The 15,571-nt window shown below is 37.5% G+C and overlaps 3 protein-coding genes across 7 annotated transcripts in view; 2 read left to right on the top strand and 1 right to left on the bottom strand.

Annotated features, from left to right (window-relative positions):
• The window catches only part of immp2l (inner mitochondrial membrane peptidase subunit 2), an 89,844-nt gene extending 87,097 nt beyond the window's left edge, over positions 1–2,747 (top strand). The window contains exon 6 of the mRNA XM_077210931.1: positions 2,329–2,747. Coding sequence (XP_077067046.1) covers positions 2,329–2,472 — 144 coding nt within the window. The 3' untranslated portion in view covers positions 2,473–2,747. The remainder of the gene's footprint in view (positions 1–2,328) is intronic.
• Positions 2,748–7,151: 4,404 nt separating this feature from the next.
• On the top strand, positions 7,152–11,208 carry tmem60 (transmembrane protein 60). Of its 5 annotated transcripts, none has more exons than XR_013196654.1 (4): positions 7,152–7,326; positions 8,098–8,550; positions 8,709–8,784; positions 11,036–11,208. XR_013196654.1 is itself a non-coding variant. In XM_077210884.1 (3 exons), the coding sequence occupies exon 2, from the start codon at positions 8,135–8,137 to the stop codon at positions 8,537–8,539; it is 405 nt and encodes a 134-aa protein (XP_077066999.1). In that variant the 5' UTR covers positions 7,152–7,326; positions 8,098–8,134; the 3' UTR covers positions 8,540–8,550; positions 8,709–9,121. The 5 variants fall into 5 exon arrangements, 2 of the variants coding, with proteins under 2 accessions (XP_077066999.1, XP_077066998.1); XR_013196653.1 differs by having other exon boundaries at positions 11,026–11,208; XM_077210884.1 differs by lacking the exon at positions 11,036–11,208 and having other exon boundaries at positions 8,709–9,121.
• On the bottom strand, positions 9,128–14,775 carry fgl2b (fibrinogen-like 2b). The gene is made up of 2 exons (XM_077210882.1): positions 11,480–14,775; positions 9,128–10,463 (listed from the first exon to the last, which is right to left on the bottom strand). Exons 1-2 carry the CDS (start codon positions 14,679–14,681, stop codon positions 9,760–9,762), a joined length of 3,906 nt encoding a protein of 1,301 aa, XP_077066997.1. The 5' UTR covers positions 14,682–14,775; the 3' UTR covers positions 9,128–9,759.
• Between the last annotated feature and the right edge of the window lie 796 nt (positions 14,776–15,571).

Raw genomic sequence — 15,571 nt, 5'->3', positions numbered from 1 at the left:
TCCTTCTTGTCAGAAAGCAAATGAATACGTTTCTCACTGAACCACATACTTCCTAGGTCTCTTTTATTATTGTTTCACATCCATTACCCAAAACACTTTCTGTTCTCTCCAAAGACCAGGCCAGAACATGCAAGGGAGAGATATATTTGGCGAAAAAACATCAAGTTTTAAATTACTATGCAAATACACTTGTTGGATGTTTCAGGCAATTGCTTTCACTTTTATCAGTAAAGACTGCGCTTTTACCTTTACTTGATGTATAATAATGGAGCAAGATGTGTCTGTTTACGTGTGTGTGGAGGGAAAACCTTGTCTTTTTTTTCCACTTAATGCCCTTTTCAAGACAACATTTAAATCTGTTTGAGAATTTAGATTGATCTTTAATTCTGCTCTGGCTTCTAATGTTGTAGTTTGAAATATTTTGTTCTAAAAATACTGACAAGCCCTCCAGCATTTCCCAAAGCACTGATTGAAAGTCGGGTCACAAAATCCTGACTGTGTGTTTATTTTGCCCTCTAAACAGCAAAATGTCAAACGGATTCGACTCAGACATCCAATTTTTGGAATTAAAGCAATAGTTCAGCCAAAAATGTAAATTCTGTCATCGTTTAGCCTACTCACCCTCATAGGGCTGTACAGGACTTTCTCCTTTCTACAGTGGAACACAAAAGGAAGAAAGTAGAACGTTTGTGGGTGAAGACTGGAGGGGATTCTGGTTTCTCGGGGGGGGGGTAAATCTATGAGTCTTTTTCACATCTTTTGATGTGAAATATAAAAAGCAAACACAATTTACTTATGAACGGCACAGAGATGACGGGAAAACACGGAGAGCAGCAGCTTTTGTTTCTGCTCTGATAGCCAGAAGATCACGCCGACTGTGAGAGTGTGTTAGACATCAGGAATGGTGAGAGAGCATGTGGTTTACGTTTTTCATCTTCAAACCAAACTTAGGTCTCCAGTCGACAAAGTTTAAATCCCATCTGGCTATAGCGCTTCCCATAATCTTTTGCAGCTGTTTGAACATTTGACCACATGAGCGTTAGCAATCCGCTCAAATGTGTTTTTGACTACACTTCCACTTGTGATCCGATATATCAAAGCACATCTTTATACCAGGTGTAAACATGGCCTAGGTTCAAAACAGGGGTGATGGTTAACAGGTTTATCAAAACTATATAGACAAGTGGAAAAGCTATGAAATATAACAATGTTATCGTTACCATGTAAGGACGTAGCACGTTTATGTTCACAGGATGGCCACGGCTCCTTAAAAAGTCTTAAAATGTCTTAAATTCAGATTCGATGGGTCTTAAATATTTCAATTTTTAAATTACTTCAATTACTTAGGTTAAATATTACATATAGGCTACGTATGTAACATAATGTGTATTTCCATCACAGTTTTGGTCTTAAATTTCATTCAAAGTGGCATTAAAAAGGTCTTAAAAAGTCTTCAATTAAACTTGTTTATATTTGTAGACACCCTGGTTCAGTTTAATTTGAAAATGGCAAAGCAAATATCTATCAGTTTATTACTTTAAAAAGCCTAAATTGGATATCAAAATTGTACTGCTACAAGCAACCGAGTCTAGCACAGAATCCGTTAAATTCCTTTAACACGAACTCACAGACACTTCATTATAAGATAATTTGCGTGTTTAACCAGAAGGCCCAGCTGTTTATAGTTAAAAAAAAGTAATTCATAGGCCTAATATTTATTCTGTCATTGTACTTTACACTTTGCCCATCCTGTTTTATGAAGGCCCACCCACTTGAAGATTTCTAGCCTCGCCCCAGATATAGACATAAAAAAAATGACCAAATAAAAACCCCCACATGAAATTACTAAAACTTTTTAACTATTTAAATATTAAAAAACACTATTAAAATCATTCTGGACTGGTAAGATTCTTCTCAGTGCTTCTCTGTACTTTTTTAAACTTGTATTGCGGTCTCGTCATGCTGTTAAACCCAAAGATTTGTGAGGTCTGTATCCTCCTCTGCAGGTGAGTACATTATCACCCCTTCAAGTCCCTCCAAACCTTGCAGGTATTTACAATACCCTCCAAATCAAAGTTTTTTGGGAGCTTGTTGGAATGTCTCCCATGTCTTTCTGGCTATAAAAAGCAATGAGGTCCTGTTCTCTTCTAGCTAGAGATATATTGCTTCGTATTCACTAGATGAGAAAAGCATCTAATTCTTGTTCCAGTTGGTCTTTGTTAAACGACAGCTTGCAAAAAGCTACTTTCTCCTTTAGAAATCGACCGTTTTGTTTGATTTTATAGAGCTTTTCGTGGTAGTTTAGCTTAATGATTCTGATCTCCGCAGGTTTCCCTGGGTCTTATCCACGGCCGGGCGTCTCACATCATCTGGCCGCCCAGTCGGTGGCAGCGGATCGAGCCGTCTGTCCCCTCAGACCGAAGACCACTGTTAAACTGGAATGGAGCAACGGACGACAGTAATGATGACTGAAATGAAGGACATCCATGTCCACCCTCATGTACAGTAAATTTGAAGTCATGTGCTGTGGACTATAGAAATGTTCTTGTTGAAACCATGTGGGTCAAATCAGATCCTAAGAAAAACTATGCAGTTTTTAGCCCCAGTTTAGGCAGATATTGTCAGTTGTACATATTCTTGACTGTTTTGACCGGTCTGTGCCAGGTTGATGATCAAATGACACACAGATAAAGGCAAAATCTATTATACACTTCGTTTTTAGCAATAAACACATTGTCATACCATCATTTGCCAAATGATTTATTTCTAAAGGTCAACGTTATACATATATATTGTTTGTAACATGGACAAGTAATCAGTATCACATTATAAAATAAAAAAATTTCTCCAAAACTCTTTGGCCACAATTATTAAAATAAAAAAGTAAACAATCTCTGAAGTATATTTCCATTAATATTTACCTTTTTTTTAGCACACCAGGGTGACTAGGAACATGACATTGTCTAGCTATGACTTCTTGTTTCAAAGGAGTTTAAATATGAGGAAACACAAAGGCCAAATTCCCCTTATCATCCATCACAATGAGTGAAACCAAAGAATATAGTTCTGATGTGCATCAAAAGATTGTTGAGCATCACAAAATAGAAAGTGACTGTAAGAAAATAGCTAAAGAATTGAAAATCCCCATTTTGACCATCAGGGCAATAATTAAGAAGTTTCAATCAACTAAAGATGTTCTGAATCTGCCAGGAAGAGGACGTGTGTCTATATTGCCTTAATGCACGGTGAGGAGGAAATTTTGAGTGGCCAAAGACTCTTCAAGGATCACAGATGGAGAATTGCAGAGATTTCTTGAGTCTTGGGGGTCAGAAAGCCTTAAAAATATATCAAACAACCCCTACATCACCACATGTTGTTTGGGATACATGGCATCATGGATTCTATCAAATACCAACAAAATAAAAAATAAAAAAATAAAAACCTGACAGTTTCTGCTAGAAACCTTACGGGGCGTGGTTGGATCTTACATCAGGACAACGGTCCAAAACAAACGTCAAAATCAACACAAAAATGTGTCACTGAGCACAAAATGAAGCTTCTGCCATGACCGTCCCAGTTCCCTAAACTGAACCCTATAGAAAATGAGTGGGCTGAACTGAAGAGAAGAAGCACCAACATGGATCTGGGAATCTACAGGATCTGGAGGGATTCTGTATGGAGGAATGGTCTCTGATCTCTTGTCAGTTGTTCTCCAAAACTCATCCGGCATTATAGAAGAAAACTCAGAGCTGTTATCTTGGCAAAAGAAGGTTGCAAAAAGTATTTAATAACAGAGAGCCAATAATTATGGCCTGCGTGTTTTGGAGAAAATTTCCCCACTTTCAATTCTTTTACTTCAATGAAAGGTTAGAATTTTGCTAATTTTTTTTAATGAAAGATCAAAAGGATAAACAATGCAGATTTACTTTTTACAGCCATTTTTGATCACATTTACCAGGGGTGCCATTAATTCTGACCATACATGCATATATTATACATTTGTGGTTAATATACAAGTGGCTAATAAAAAAAAAATGCTCTTACACTCATGAAACCTTGGTGTGGTAATAGTCTTTATGGCTATTTGCAGCTATTTGCAACTTCTAATATATTTACTAAGTCAAATTAAGCCTCTGCTTGTGTCGTGTATGTGCTGTGTATGAAGTATTTTCATATGCACAGATCCAATGTAAAAGCACAAATGGCTGCATTTTTCTATCGATCTTGTCCTCCCTAAGATAGATTTGCACTTAAATGCTATAGCTATGAATTGTCCTATTGCTCTAAGACAGCCTTCTTTAAGGAGGTCGAACATCATGCAAGACTAAACTCGATAGGATTTAATGTGAGTGGCCACAGGTCAATATGGATATTCGCACAAGGCTGTGATGAGTTCAATGGCTGTCAAACATAAATCAACACAGACAGCCCTAGGGCTAAAGTACGCTGGGGAATAGACACAAATCTTAGGATACTGCCGGAACCGAAGATAATGGAGCCGCAGCCAAGCAGGGCTTGAGGATCCTTGATTTTAACGGTGTGTGCGTGTACACGGCAGAAACGTGTTTTTCACGTCTGACATTCTGCGTTCCTTGCCCATTCGGAGTAAATAAGATGTCTTGCATTGGTGACGAAGCATGATTTCAATATCAAGCTTTTAATCTTCTCTTGAAGGACACGGTGAATGAGCATGTCATAGCAACCTATTTCAGTGCCCACAAAGCTCTTCAGAGAGGAAGCAATTTCTCATTGAACATGACAACCACATTACATATCCACAAGAGGAAATTGAAGCCCCGGATTGAATTTACCTTACACAGGGTCAAAGAGATGTGAGTTTTCACATGTTGGTGTAAATGCAATCTGAATTGTGTACGTTTCATATGAATTCCATTTTAAAATGATTACAGTTCTTATTAGAAATACCAGAAAAGGCAAACTATCTGTCAAAAATTATTAAGATTTTTAATGTTTTTGAAAAAGTCTCTTATGCTGCATTTATTTGAAATAATCATCATAATAAAAATACAAACAAATTTAACCGTTTTCTATTTTAATATATTTTAAATTGTAATTTAGTGTAATTACTCCAGTCTTCAGTGTCACGTGATCCTTCAGAAATCATTCTAATATGCTGCGTTGCTCAGTTATTATCAATTAGTGTTGAGGGAAACACATTACAAGTAACGTGAGTTACATTATCAGATTACTTTTTTTAACGAGTAGCGCATTACTTTTTAAATTTACAACAAATTATATCTATGTTACTTATGCAAACCTGCAATAATTAAATGTTAAATAATGCTAATATACTTCATGTATTTAACCTCTCGCGCAAATTTGTATTTCCTTCAGCCTGAGGCTTATTCATTTCACTTTTGAAAATTTTTGAAAAAACAAACGAGCAAGCCCAGCCCAGGTGAGAAAAAGTAACGCAAAATGAATGTAACGCATTACTTTCCATAAAAAGTAGCTAAGTAACCTGCTACAAATACTACATAAAAACTATGTTTACTATGCAAGAACTACAGTAAATCTTCATAATGAAGTAGCAGACTGTTCCAGACGTGTGTGTGTAGGCTGAAACTTTTGCATCTCCATAAAGAGGCAGAGTGATGCTTTTTCCAGCTCTCTATACACTCATGATATGGCAACAGGCTGCAGATTCAGACTGACCCAATTAAAACACCGTCCTCAGCTCAGGGCCTCAAGGCAGCTTGCAGTTGTGTAGTTTCACTGATAAGCAACAGAGCAAAGAAGCCGCTGTATTATAACCTGGCTTTTGTGCTGACATCCCCTTAAGGCCTCAGTAATGGCAGCCACAACAGGACATTTGCAAAGGGTAATAAGCTCATTAAAGGATTCAGAATGCATGTGGCTTTTTGTATGCTATCAGTGCACACTTTGCATCTTCTTGTCTGTACCCTAGGGTATTTTTGAAAATAGATGATTGTAATAATATATTGGAAATAAGTGGTTTTTGATGGTTATCTCAGGTGTGGCATCAACCCAAAAGAAATCTGAAAAACTTTCTTTCCTCCTGGGGGTGTGAACTGTCTTTCATGGCACAGCAATTAAAGAGCAAGGAGAAATGCTGCATTTACAGGTTGAAATTAAAATCGGCATGAAACAGATCCCCTAGTGAAACGGCTTCTCGAAGAAGATCAAATGTAGGGCGGGACTTGATTTTGTCCATCTGGAATTGATTGGATGGAAGGTTTGCTATTGGTGCACATCTCATGTGAGTGACAGGTTGATCCCGCTCTCTCGCCAGTCAACACATCAGAAGAGAAGAGAAGAGAAGAGATTTTGATTAAATATTATGAGGCACATACATTTTTTTAAATCACGGCTAAATTTATAGGTACTTTTAAATTTAAGTACTGCAATATTCCATAAAAAACAAGAATTGATGATTTTGATTTCATTGTGACTTAAAAGCAAAATGCAATTCCTATATTTTATTGGGATAATGATACATTTAAATTCTTTCGAGTGCAGATTCATCTTTAGAGCCTCACTAGAGCAGTTTGCTACCAGCAGAATCTGTTTAACGACTTTAAAAATAGTGAAGCAGTGCCATCTTGAGGCTGAATAGAGACATCAAGGGTGTTTTTTAGTAACATTGTTAGCGTTCAAGTGTTGTTCTTTGTTTGGTTTTTTGCCATTCTCCTGCTCAATACTGTTTTCTTTCAAAGTAAAATTAGATTAAAAAGAAGAAAAAAGCTGGTAGACCATCTTAGACCAACAAGAAGCCAGCTGGACAGCTAAAACAGATAAATGAAAAAGAAAGTTCACACAAAAATGAAAATTGTGTCATAATTTGCCCCCCCCCCCCCCCCCTCATGTTGTTTCAAACCTTTATGACTTACTTTCTTCTGCTGAATACAAAAGAGGATATTTAGCAAAATGTTGGTTACCAAACAGTTGATGGACTCTATTGACCATATTAGCCTATTATTTTTTTGTTCCTATGCTAAGATGGAAATCAATGGGTGCTGTCAACTGTTTGGTTACCCATATTCTTCAAAATATCTTCTTTTGTGTTCAACAGAAGAAAGAAACTCATACATGTTTGGAACAACATGAGGATGAGTAAATTATAGAATTTAAATTTTTTGGGTCAACTACTCCCTTTGCTGTGTGATGCGCGTCCTCCAGGCCGGTAGGTGGCGCTGCGAACACTCAACTTAGTCCTTCAAGAGAAGTTGTTTTGAAAACGTCTGTTCTGTTCTGTACTGTAGCAGTGTTCATACAGTGGGAATAGGGATATTAGCTTTAATCATCTTTCTAACCTAAAGGCCAGCCGGGTTGTCTTCATCATTGGTAAGTTTTTTCCAATGCAAATTTCAAATTTTTCTTTTCTTGGGTTTGTCCTCATAGAATGAAAAAGAGGCAGTCCGGTTTGTCTATGCTAGTTTTGTGCTAGTAATGAACAGCTCATTTATTTTGAGAATGTCTCAGGATGGGACGATTAAGATGAAATATAGATTAAATAAAGCCATTTTTCGTTTATTAGTGAGACAGCACATCTGTGTGCCTTGCATGTCAAGTAACGTTACAGTTTGGTGGGTAAGTTAGTTAAAACTATTAACTTGGAGACACTAACTGTAACTAAAACAGTTTAAAATGGAATAAATCGTTGACCACTGGCCATTGCAGTATTTTAAGATTTGATAATGAATGATTTATTGTTAAACTAATATGAAATCTACTTATAGCCGGTTTGTGAATATGCATAACGTTAATCTCATATGACTCTTTGTGAAAATGCATATTTAATAAATATAATGCGATTTACGTTAATACATCTTATATTATCAGCGTAACATCTATTTAAAATTGAATTTAAAAAGTGCCTATTATTTTAAACGACTAATAAAAAAATATTATAAAATATATACAAATATTGTTTTATTTTTAATATAGCTTTACATTGTTATTAATGTGAAACGATTCATTTGACTGTTAAATTAAAACGACCCCTTTAGCAGCGTGATCTAGAAAGAATTCAACTCCACAAGATGAAATTAACTGAGTGTTAGGCATGTAAATTGAACTCATATTTCTGATGATTATTGTTTTTTGCTCTTTCAGATCAGCCTGTTGCTGTGCCCTTAGGCCAGTGTTTCAAATGAACATGTCCCTTGCTCAAAGAGTCCTCCTGACATGGATCTTCACACTCATCTTCCTCATTATGCTGGTCCTCAAGTTAGACGAGAAGATCAACTGGAGCTGGTTCCTCATCTTCCTTCCTGTCTGGACCTTCGATCTTATTCTCCTCCTCATGCTCATTGTCAAAATGGCAGGCCGCTGCAAGCCGGGGTTCGACCCTCGCAACGGGACGGAGAACTTGAAGAAGCGCGTGTGGTACCTCGTGGCCATGCTGCTTAAACTGGCGTTTTGTCTGACTCTCTGTGCCAAATTAGAGCACCTAATGAACATCTTGGTGAGCTCGGTTTGCATCCCTCTGTGGGCTCTGCTCATCGGGGCCATGGTGGAACTGGGCTACAACGTTTTCCACTTCAGAAGAGACTGAATATATGAACGGTACTCTTTGAAAGCCAGCGGAGAAGTCTTTACTGTATTCTTCAGGTGTAAAATCATCTTGAAAGTAGATGTTATTCATAAGGAGGGGAATATATAACGGACAATAAGAATGTACAGCTATTTAAAGCTCTTTATCAGGAATTGCTTGTTTCTTTCAGGCACAAGGATGAAGCTGAATAGCCCACGTTTCATGTTCACAATGATGCAGGGAGGTTAACGAATTTTGGCTCAGTGGTGAGTTTCCACTCAGGTGACAGAAATAACTGATTGTGAATGTTGCTTAGAATATTTATTGCATTTTAGTGAAACACTGAAATCATTAGCAGCATACCATAATGGACATTTGAAAAATAACAGTTAACGTGCTGCATACACACTGTTTTTTCAACCAGTACTGTAACACAATGTGGTTTGCTAACTGAAAAGACATATGTTCTAATGGTGTATAATTTATAAGTCTGTCTTTCTTAATTATACACTTATTTGTTTTGCGTTGCAGAACTTGCATAATACATGTTTACGAAATTTTATTTTCTCTTGTGCAGTGTGTAAATAAAAAGAAATAACAACATCCTTGTAATTAAAAGATACACATTTATTTTCTTTACGACAACTATGTTCCATCCATAAGTGCCTATAGTTATATTTACAGATGTTTTCAAGATCATGCAAAGGTGTTAAAATTCAGCACACAACTTTCAATTATTCTTGAGATTGGAAATTTGTATTATTGCTTTATTATAGTTATATTTCATTATTTATTCATTAGTACATTTTAAGTAATGATCCTCCTTTTTTACTGAGTTTGAAATTTCCTTTTATTAGAAAGAATTGTCTGTACATGGTACTTTTTGGGGGTTTATAATTAAAATGTTTGAAAATAACACAGATACTTTAATTCAGCTATTAAAAAATAAATAAATAGTGCATATATCTATGTAAACATTCATGGATTGGCCAAGACTTACAAACATTTTGTTGTTTGTAAGTAAAAAAGTAGCTGAATCTGTAAATAGTATTGTTTTATGCAATACAGTATTTATAAAGCAACTCAAGAGGGCTCAGTTGTGTATACTAATGCATATGTGTACAGTTCAAAAAACAACATAGATACAGAAACATTTCTTGTACTTAAAGGACTTTCCGTTTTCTTCTATAGTAAAAAATCATAAGGTAGCTTAATTTAATTGGTAGGTTTTAGGATTGGTATTAGTTTGCATAATGTTTAGGTCTTATCATCATTCTAACAGTCCTAAAAGCTTGTCTTTCATTGGTTGGGTAATATTCCATTGTAATGTTATGCCACGTACCCCAAAATATCCCATTACGCACCCCTTTGTACTTTGATTGATAATATTTCCCATTTAAGTTTGCAGACATGCATGCATCAAACCACCAGCCTGAGCTGTAATAGGCCCCGCAGTTTCCGGAGGGATACTGGTCATTGTCTCTGTCCGGTGTGGTAAACAGCTTCTGGTCGTGATTGTATTTATTACTGAACCGCATGGCATTACCAGCTGTACCGGAATAGCCACCGATGGACAGGCGGTATTGTTGGCTTTCATTGGCTACATGGAAGTGGTCATAATGGGCATATTCTCTGACACCCTCAAAGTCTTCGATATCTATTCGCAATGACATGTTTTTTGCCCTGGTCAGCAAGTGAATCTTGTCATTGCCAAGCCAAAACTCCCCTATTAGTTTACCAAATCCATTCTTGTACTCGTCCCAGGTGCGATTGAAGCTTGTGCTGCCGTCAAAACGGTGCTGAATCAATGTCCAGCCCCCACCAGAGGACTCCATGTCACAGAAAACAGGAAACGTGCTGTTTTTCGGCTGCGGCGTTACTCTGTATACACTATTCCTTCGTGATTTCTTAATGTAATCAGCGCAGTCTTGTGCGGGTCCTTTTTCTGTAGGCAATAAAAATTATTTTAGGTTACCTCACCCTCTGTTGATGATAAATGCTATTACAATGAGTAAACAACCTAGATCTGCATGCTTACATTTGGTTAAACATCTTAGGGAGTATTTCCTTACCAATGTCATCTAGAGAACTAGAAGCCTGTAAGGAATTTTTTTGTGTGTTGTGTAAAGCACAATACAAATATATTCAATTGGGTTGAAATAAAAACATTCAGCTGAAAATCTGGATCATATTAATTTTTATATGAAAACAGGGCAAAATGCACTGAAATTGTTATCTGTCCCTTATAAAAAAGCTGCACTCGGCAGACAATACTTAATATTTCATTTAAGAGAAATGCTAAGGCTGTTTTATACATAAAAATGTGGACCATCTGATTGTATTTATTCATGATTTCAAGAGCTTACTGTACATTTAGCAACGAGGCCAATTGTTTTTCCCTCCGATCACTGGACATGTATATTTAGGCACAGGATGGTACTGAACTTAGTCTTCATGCATTAATTATGCTTTGCTGAAAAGTTTTTAACTTTGAGCCTTTCCTCAAGCTCAACAAAGACACCGCATCCTGATACATCAGACAAAAGAAGACGCCTACAGCTGGTCCTCTTCACAAAAACCACAACATCTGCTACTCAGATGAGGATCTATATCCTTATCCCTGCTATGGAGAATTTTGGAATACTATCACACGATCAAGATAAAGTGCAGGGTCACAGAACATGTCCTAGAGGATACTGAGGATAAAATGATTATCTGGGTTGCTTTTACCTATAGTCATTTTTGAAGATGTGTCCCTGTTTGCACTCTCCTGAAACCTTGAGAGTAATCTATACAAAGAGTAATAGTGACTTATTTCACTATACTGTAACTTTGTCAAATAAACATTTACTACTGTCATACTCTAAACACTCTGGAGTAATTTTTTCAGTGTGAAATAAGAGTAAATAATCCTTCAACTTGGAGAGAACTTAAAAATTAACAACCTGGGTTGTTCCTTACCTTTTCCAGAGTCCAATGGAGGCCTTGTCTGGGTTGTAGACTTTTGAGTTGGTCTAGTGTTACAATCACCGAGACAGGTGTTGTTGATCTTTTTCTCTACTTGCTCTTTCTCTGTTACCTCATCACTGACTACATGTGATTTAAATCCCTCAGCTGTGTCCTCAGGGGTGAGTGAGAAAAGCTTTGAGCCTTTAATTTCTTCAACATTTGTAAGCGTTTCCAAAACAACTGGAATTGTGTAACTCCCTTCACTGTAACCTTGGTCCGTGTCCTCACTGTTTGGGTTGGACAATATCTCTCCAGGGTTTTCTTCCACTCTTTCTTTATTAAGTTTGATAATTTCCAGTTCTCTTGTTTCTCCGATATTTTCAAAGCTTATGGGTGTATCCTGACTGACATTTTTAGCCATTTCACCATGTGTGTTTGTCACTGAACGAATGTTTTTTGTACTATCTTTATGGTCTGTGTCCGTAAAAGAGAGTGTTGAGGTTGTGAATTGAGTTGTTCCTAGTTTCTCTTTCTTTAAGGTGGATGCAGTTGGCCTTTTATTCCTGCTGCTGGTTTTTTCCACTTCAAATGGGTGTTGACTGCTTCTATCAGCGGTTCCCAAACTAAATATCTTGCTTTCTTTCCCATCAATAGGTGAATTTGACGCTTCACTTTGAGATTTAGAATCCTCTGCATGGTACCCAATGTTTGATGTCTCTCTGTTGTCTCCAATTCGGTACTTATCTTCATGAACCTTATCCCAATCTTGTGCATCACCTGCATTTTTAGTCTCTGATTGTGATTTTGATTCCGTAATGTTGTTTTTTAACCAATGATTATCCAATATGTTTGACCTCGTCACCTGCGGGGTGTGTTTGATTTCTTCTTTTTGTTCTTGTTCTACAGCAGATGTTGTACCATTGGGACTGAAGAATTGAGTCACTGTGCTTACCTTTGTCTTGAAGTCTCTGTTTATGTTTGTCTCACTTTGAGAGATTGGCTTCCTCCTTATATAACTTTGTTTTATAATTCTAGTGCCATTTTTCCTGGCTATATTGCTGCTTCTGACTGGAATAGACAGCTTCGAAGTTACTCTAATAGTCCTGTTTCCTGACATTTTGTTAATGATATTAGGTTGTCTTTGTTTGGGGCCTCTAGGTGGATTCACAGTTGTTGGATGCATCTCAGGGTGTCTTAGGAGGTTTGGCATTACAAATCTTATGTTGTCTTGACTTACTTCATGTATCTTGCTGATGTTTTTGCTATTCTTTGCTTGTTCCTCTTCAACTTCAGCTTTGAGTGGAGTTATTGAAATTCTCTTTGTCCCCTGGCCTGCCACTGGTGATTGAACCGTACTGGTCAAACTCACTGTACTATCTATCAATTTACTCTTTGTAGTTGGGACAAGGTTAGGCTTTATTAGATCTTTTTCCAACAAGATGCCTTTGCTGTGCCTCGGGATGTCCTTCTTCACAGCCACTGCACTCAGGGAGCTAATACTAATTTCCTCCTTTGCCCCTTCAATGAACGTTCCTGGCCGTATCTTATCTTTAAGGTCTGGTGACAGTGGATTAACTGTCCTTTCATTAAAAGTGCTGTCAGCTTTATCCAAAATTGTGGAATCAATTTGTCCATTATTAGTTTCTGTGTTTGGGTTTAGATATTTTTCCTTTTCCACCTGTTTTCCTCGGAAAGGCAAGTCCTCTCTATCCACTTTGGAACTAGTCTCTGACTCACTACTAATAACTACCAGACTTTCACTCAGTCCCGCATGCTGCTTTTCCTCTTTAAATCTGTTTGGCTGTTCAGCTTGGTTCATAACGCTAGAGGTTGACTTATTTGTGGCTATGTGACTCACATCTCCTTGGTTTTCTTTACTATGTTTTTTTGGAAGTCTTGTAATCTCAGTCTTGTTTACCTTTCTCAAATTGTTCTCAATATGGATAGTGCCTTGGCTTGCATTTTTCAGGCCATGTCCATCATCTGTTCTGGGACCAGAAACCCTTCTGATGTCTTGTTTGTTTTGGTCATCTGTTGATGGGATCAGTCCACTGATTACACCAGATTTTGTGTTTGCTATATGAGAACTTGTTTCCTTTACCCTCATAACGCCACTTCTCGCTGGGGAAAATCCAGCCCCTTCTGGCTCAGTCTTGACTGTCATGTCCCCAGCTTGTGGATTAGTCTTTCTCACCAAAGCAGGGTTCTTCAGTCTGTCTTCATTGTTAGCCTTGACAACTCTACTGTTTATGTAGGATCCCTTTGGCCTCAACGGTCCACCTACTCCAGGAAACTTTACAACTCTTCTGTTCCCAGCTGATGTGCTTAGATCCAATGTCTTAGTGTTAGCATCTCTTAAAATGCTGCTTAACCTGTTAGGATCAGGCACATTCTGCACTCTTCTTCTTGCCCCCAGGATGCTACTGATGTTCTTTACTTGTCCATCCCTGAGGTTGTTTGGCTGCAGTTTCCCATGGGTTGCGAATTGTACATCGTCCTTTTTTCTAGGAAGGGATGGTTCTATAAATTTACTTTGTTTAGACTTGAGTTCCATCTCTTCAGTTGTAGGTGAGGCCACCAGTTTGACCTCAGATATATCCTCTGGTATCTTATCAAGCGAGGGGTTGAATATTTTTACTTCCCTGCTCATCTCAGAACTCTGATCTGTGGTGCCTTGGTTTAGATCGATCCTCTGATCAATGTTCCATCTCTGACTTTCCAGAGTGGAATGATCGAGCCTCTTCACGCCACCCTTGACAGTTCCTTCACCTTCTGATGTGTCTCTTTGCGGTAGGGTTGAAGTGAAGATCTGGACAACTTGTTCTCCACTATGACTTTGTGTCTCCTTGATGCTGATGTTATGCCTGAGACTTTGAGGTCTCTTTTCCTCTTCTTCGCTGTGGTGCTTCCATTCACCTCTCTCAATACCTTGGCTGTTCTTACATTCTTGGCAGTCCTGTCTCAGCTGGTTCACCACTTCCTTTAGGTTCTGCAGCTCCTTGGCCATTTTTTCCAGTTCCATAAAAGACCTAGGAAGCTGGATTGAGAGAGGAGGGAGGGTGAGTCGATAAGGGCACAAATTCTCCTCGTCCCCGCAGTGCCCCAGGGGCTTCAGCTTTACCCATGAAGCAGCATCCTCTGAGGTTTCTGGGCAGATGTCACACACAGAAAATGCTAACAGGTTTCCCCATATGTAAAACACAGCGAGCCACATTGTGTCCTGTTTGGTGAGCAGGTCTGATAAGTGCCGAGGAGTGTGAGGGAGAAGGAACAGGAGGGGTTGGAGGACCACCTCCCTTTATAGAAGTACGAGAGCTCAGAGAGGGGCGATGCTCTGTGATGACTCTCAACAAAGAGAGTCACAAAGTAACAGCCTCTTTGCAGAATGGTCAACACAGGATATACTCAATTTATCAATAATATTTCTCAGTATTGTGTCTTTTTTGCTTATTAAAAAAAGGGAATGATTGTCGACAATACTTTTATTTTTATTTTAGATAAATTATTGTGTATACAGCTTTTTATGATATATATATATATATATATATATATATATATATATATATATATATATATATATATATATTGTGTATATGAAGAATGCAAAAAAGTTTGCCTTTTTTTTGTTAAATTTCCCCCAGTTAAATGTCTCAAAATACTTAAATGAGGATAAATTTAACACTGCATAATACTTGCTTACTCAGATAATGTATCTTGAATACAGTGTATATTATCTTATTGCACTGGTTGTACAAGTATAAACAAGTTTAAAAACTATAAAATATGTTAATGTCATAAGACAAAATCCACTTGTTTTAAAGATACAGCATTAAAGGGGTGGTATAATGCCCTTTTCACAAGATGTAAAATAAGTATTTTATGTCCCCTGAGTGTGTATATGAAGTATTAGCTCAAAATACAATATTTATATAGCATGTCAAAATTTTCACTTTTTTAAGGTGAGCAAAAATGCACTGGTTTTGTGTCTGTACCTTTAAATGCAAATGAGTTTCTGCTCCCGAAACAGAGGGCGGAGCTTCAACATCTTGTGTCATTTTACCTCACACAGACATGTCCTGAAAATTTCAAAAACTTTTAGCCTTT

This window comes from Siphateles boraxobius, unplaced genomic scaffold (genome assembly GCF_051911475.1).
Source record: "Siphateles boraxobius isolate OS27281-9 unplaced genomic scaffold, OSU_SipBor_1 65, whole genome shotgun sequence".
NCBI classification, from domain to species: Eukaryota; Metazoa; Chordata; class Actinopteri; order Cypriniformes; family Leuciscidae; genus Siphateles; species Siphateles boraxobius.
Note: the sequence above shows the minus strand (reverse complement) of the source record. Positions and strands in the feature narration are given on the sequence as shown.

What these genes read in the sequence shown, in the direction of transcription:
- tmem60 (XM_077210884.1), top strand. Translation starts at nt 8,135, where the DNA reads ATGAACATGTCCCTTGCTCAAAGAGTCCTCCTGACATGGATCTTCACA.
- fgl2b (XM_077210882.1), bottom strand. Translation starts at nt 14,681, where the DNA reads ATGTGGCTCGCTGTGTTTTACATATGGGGAAACCTGTTAGCATTTTCT. An exon ending in TCCATTGGACTCTGGAAAAG is followed by an intron (nt 10,464 to 11,479) that starts GTAAGGAACAAC and finishes TATTGCCTACAG; the next exon opens with AAAAAGGACCCGCACAAGAC.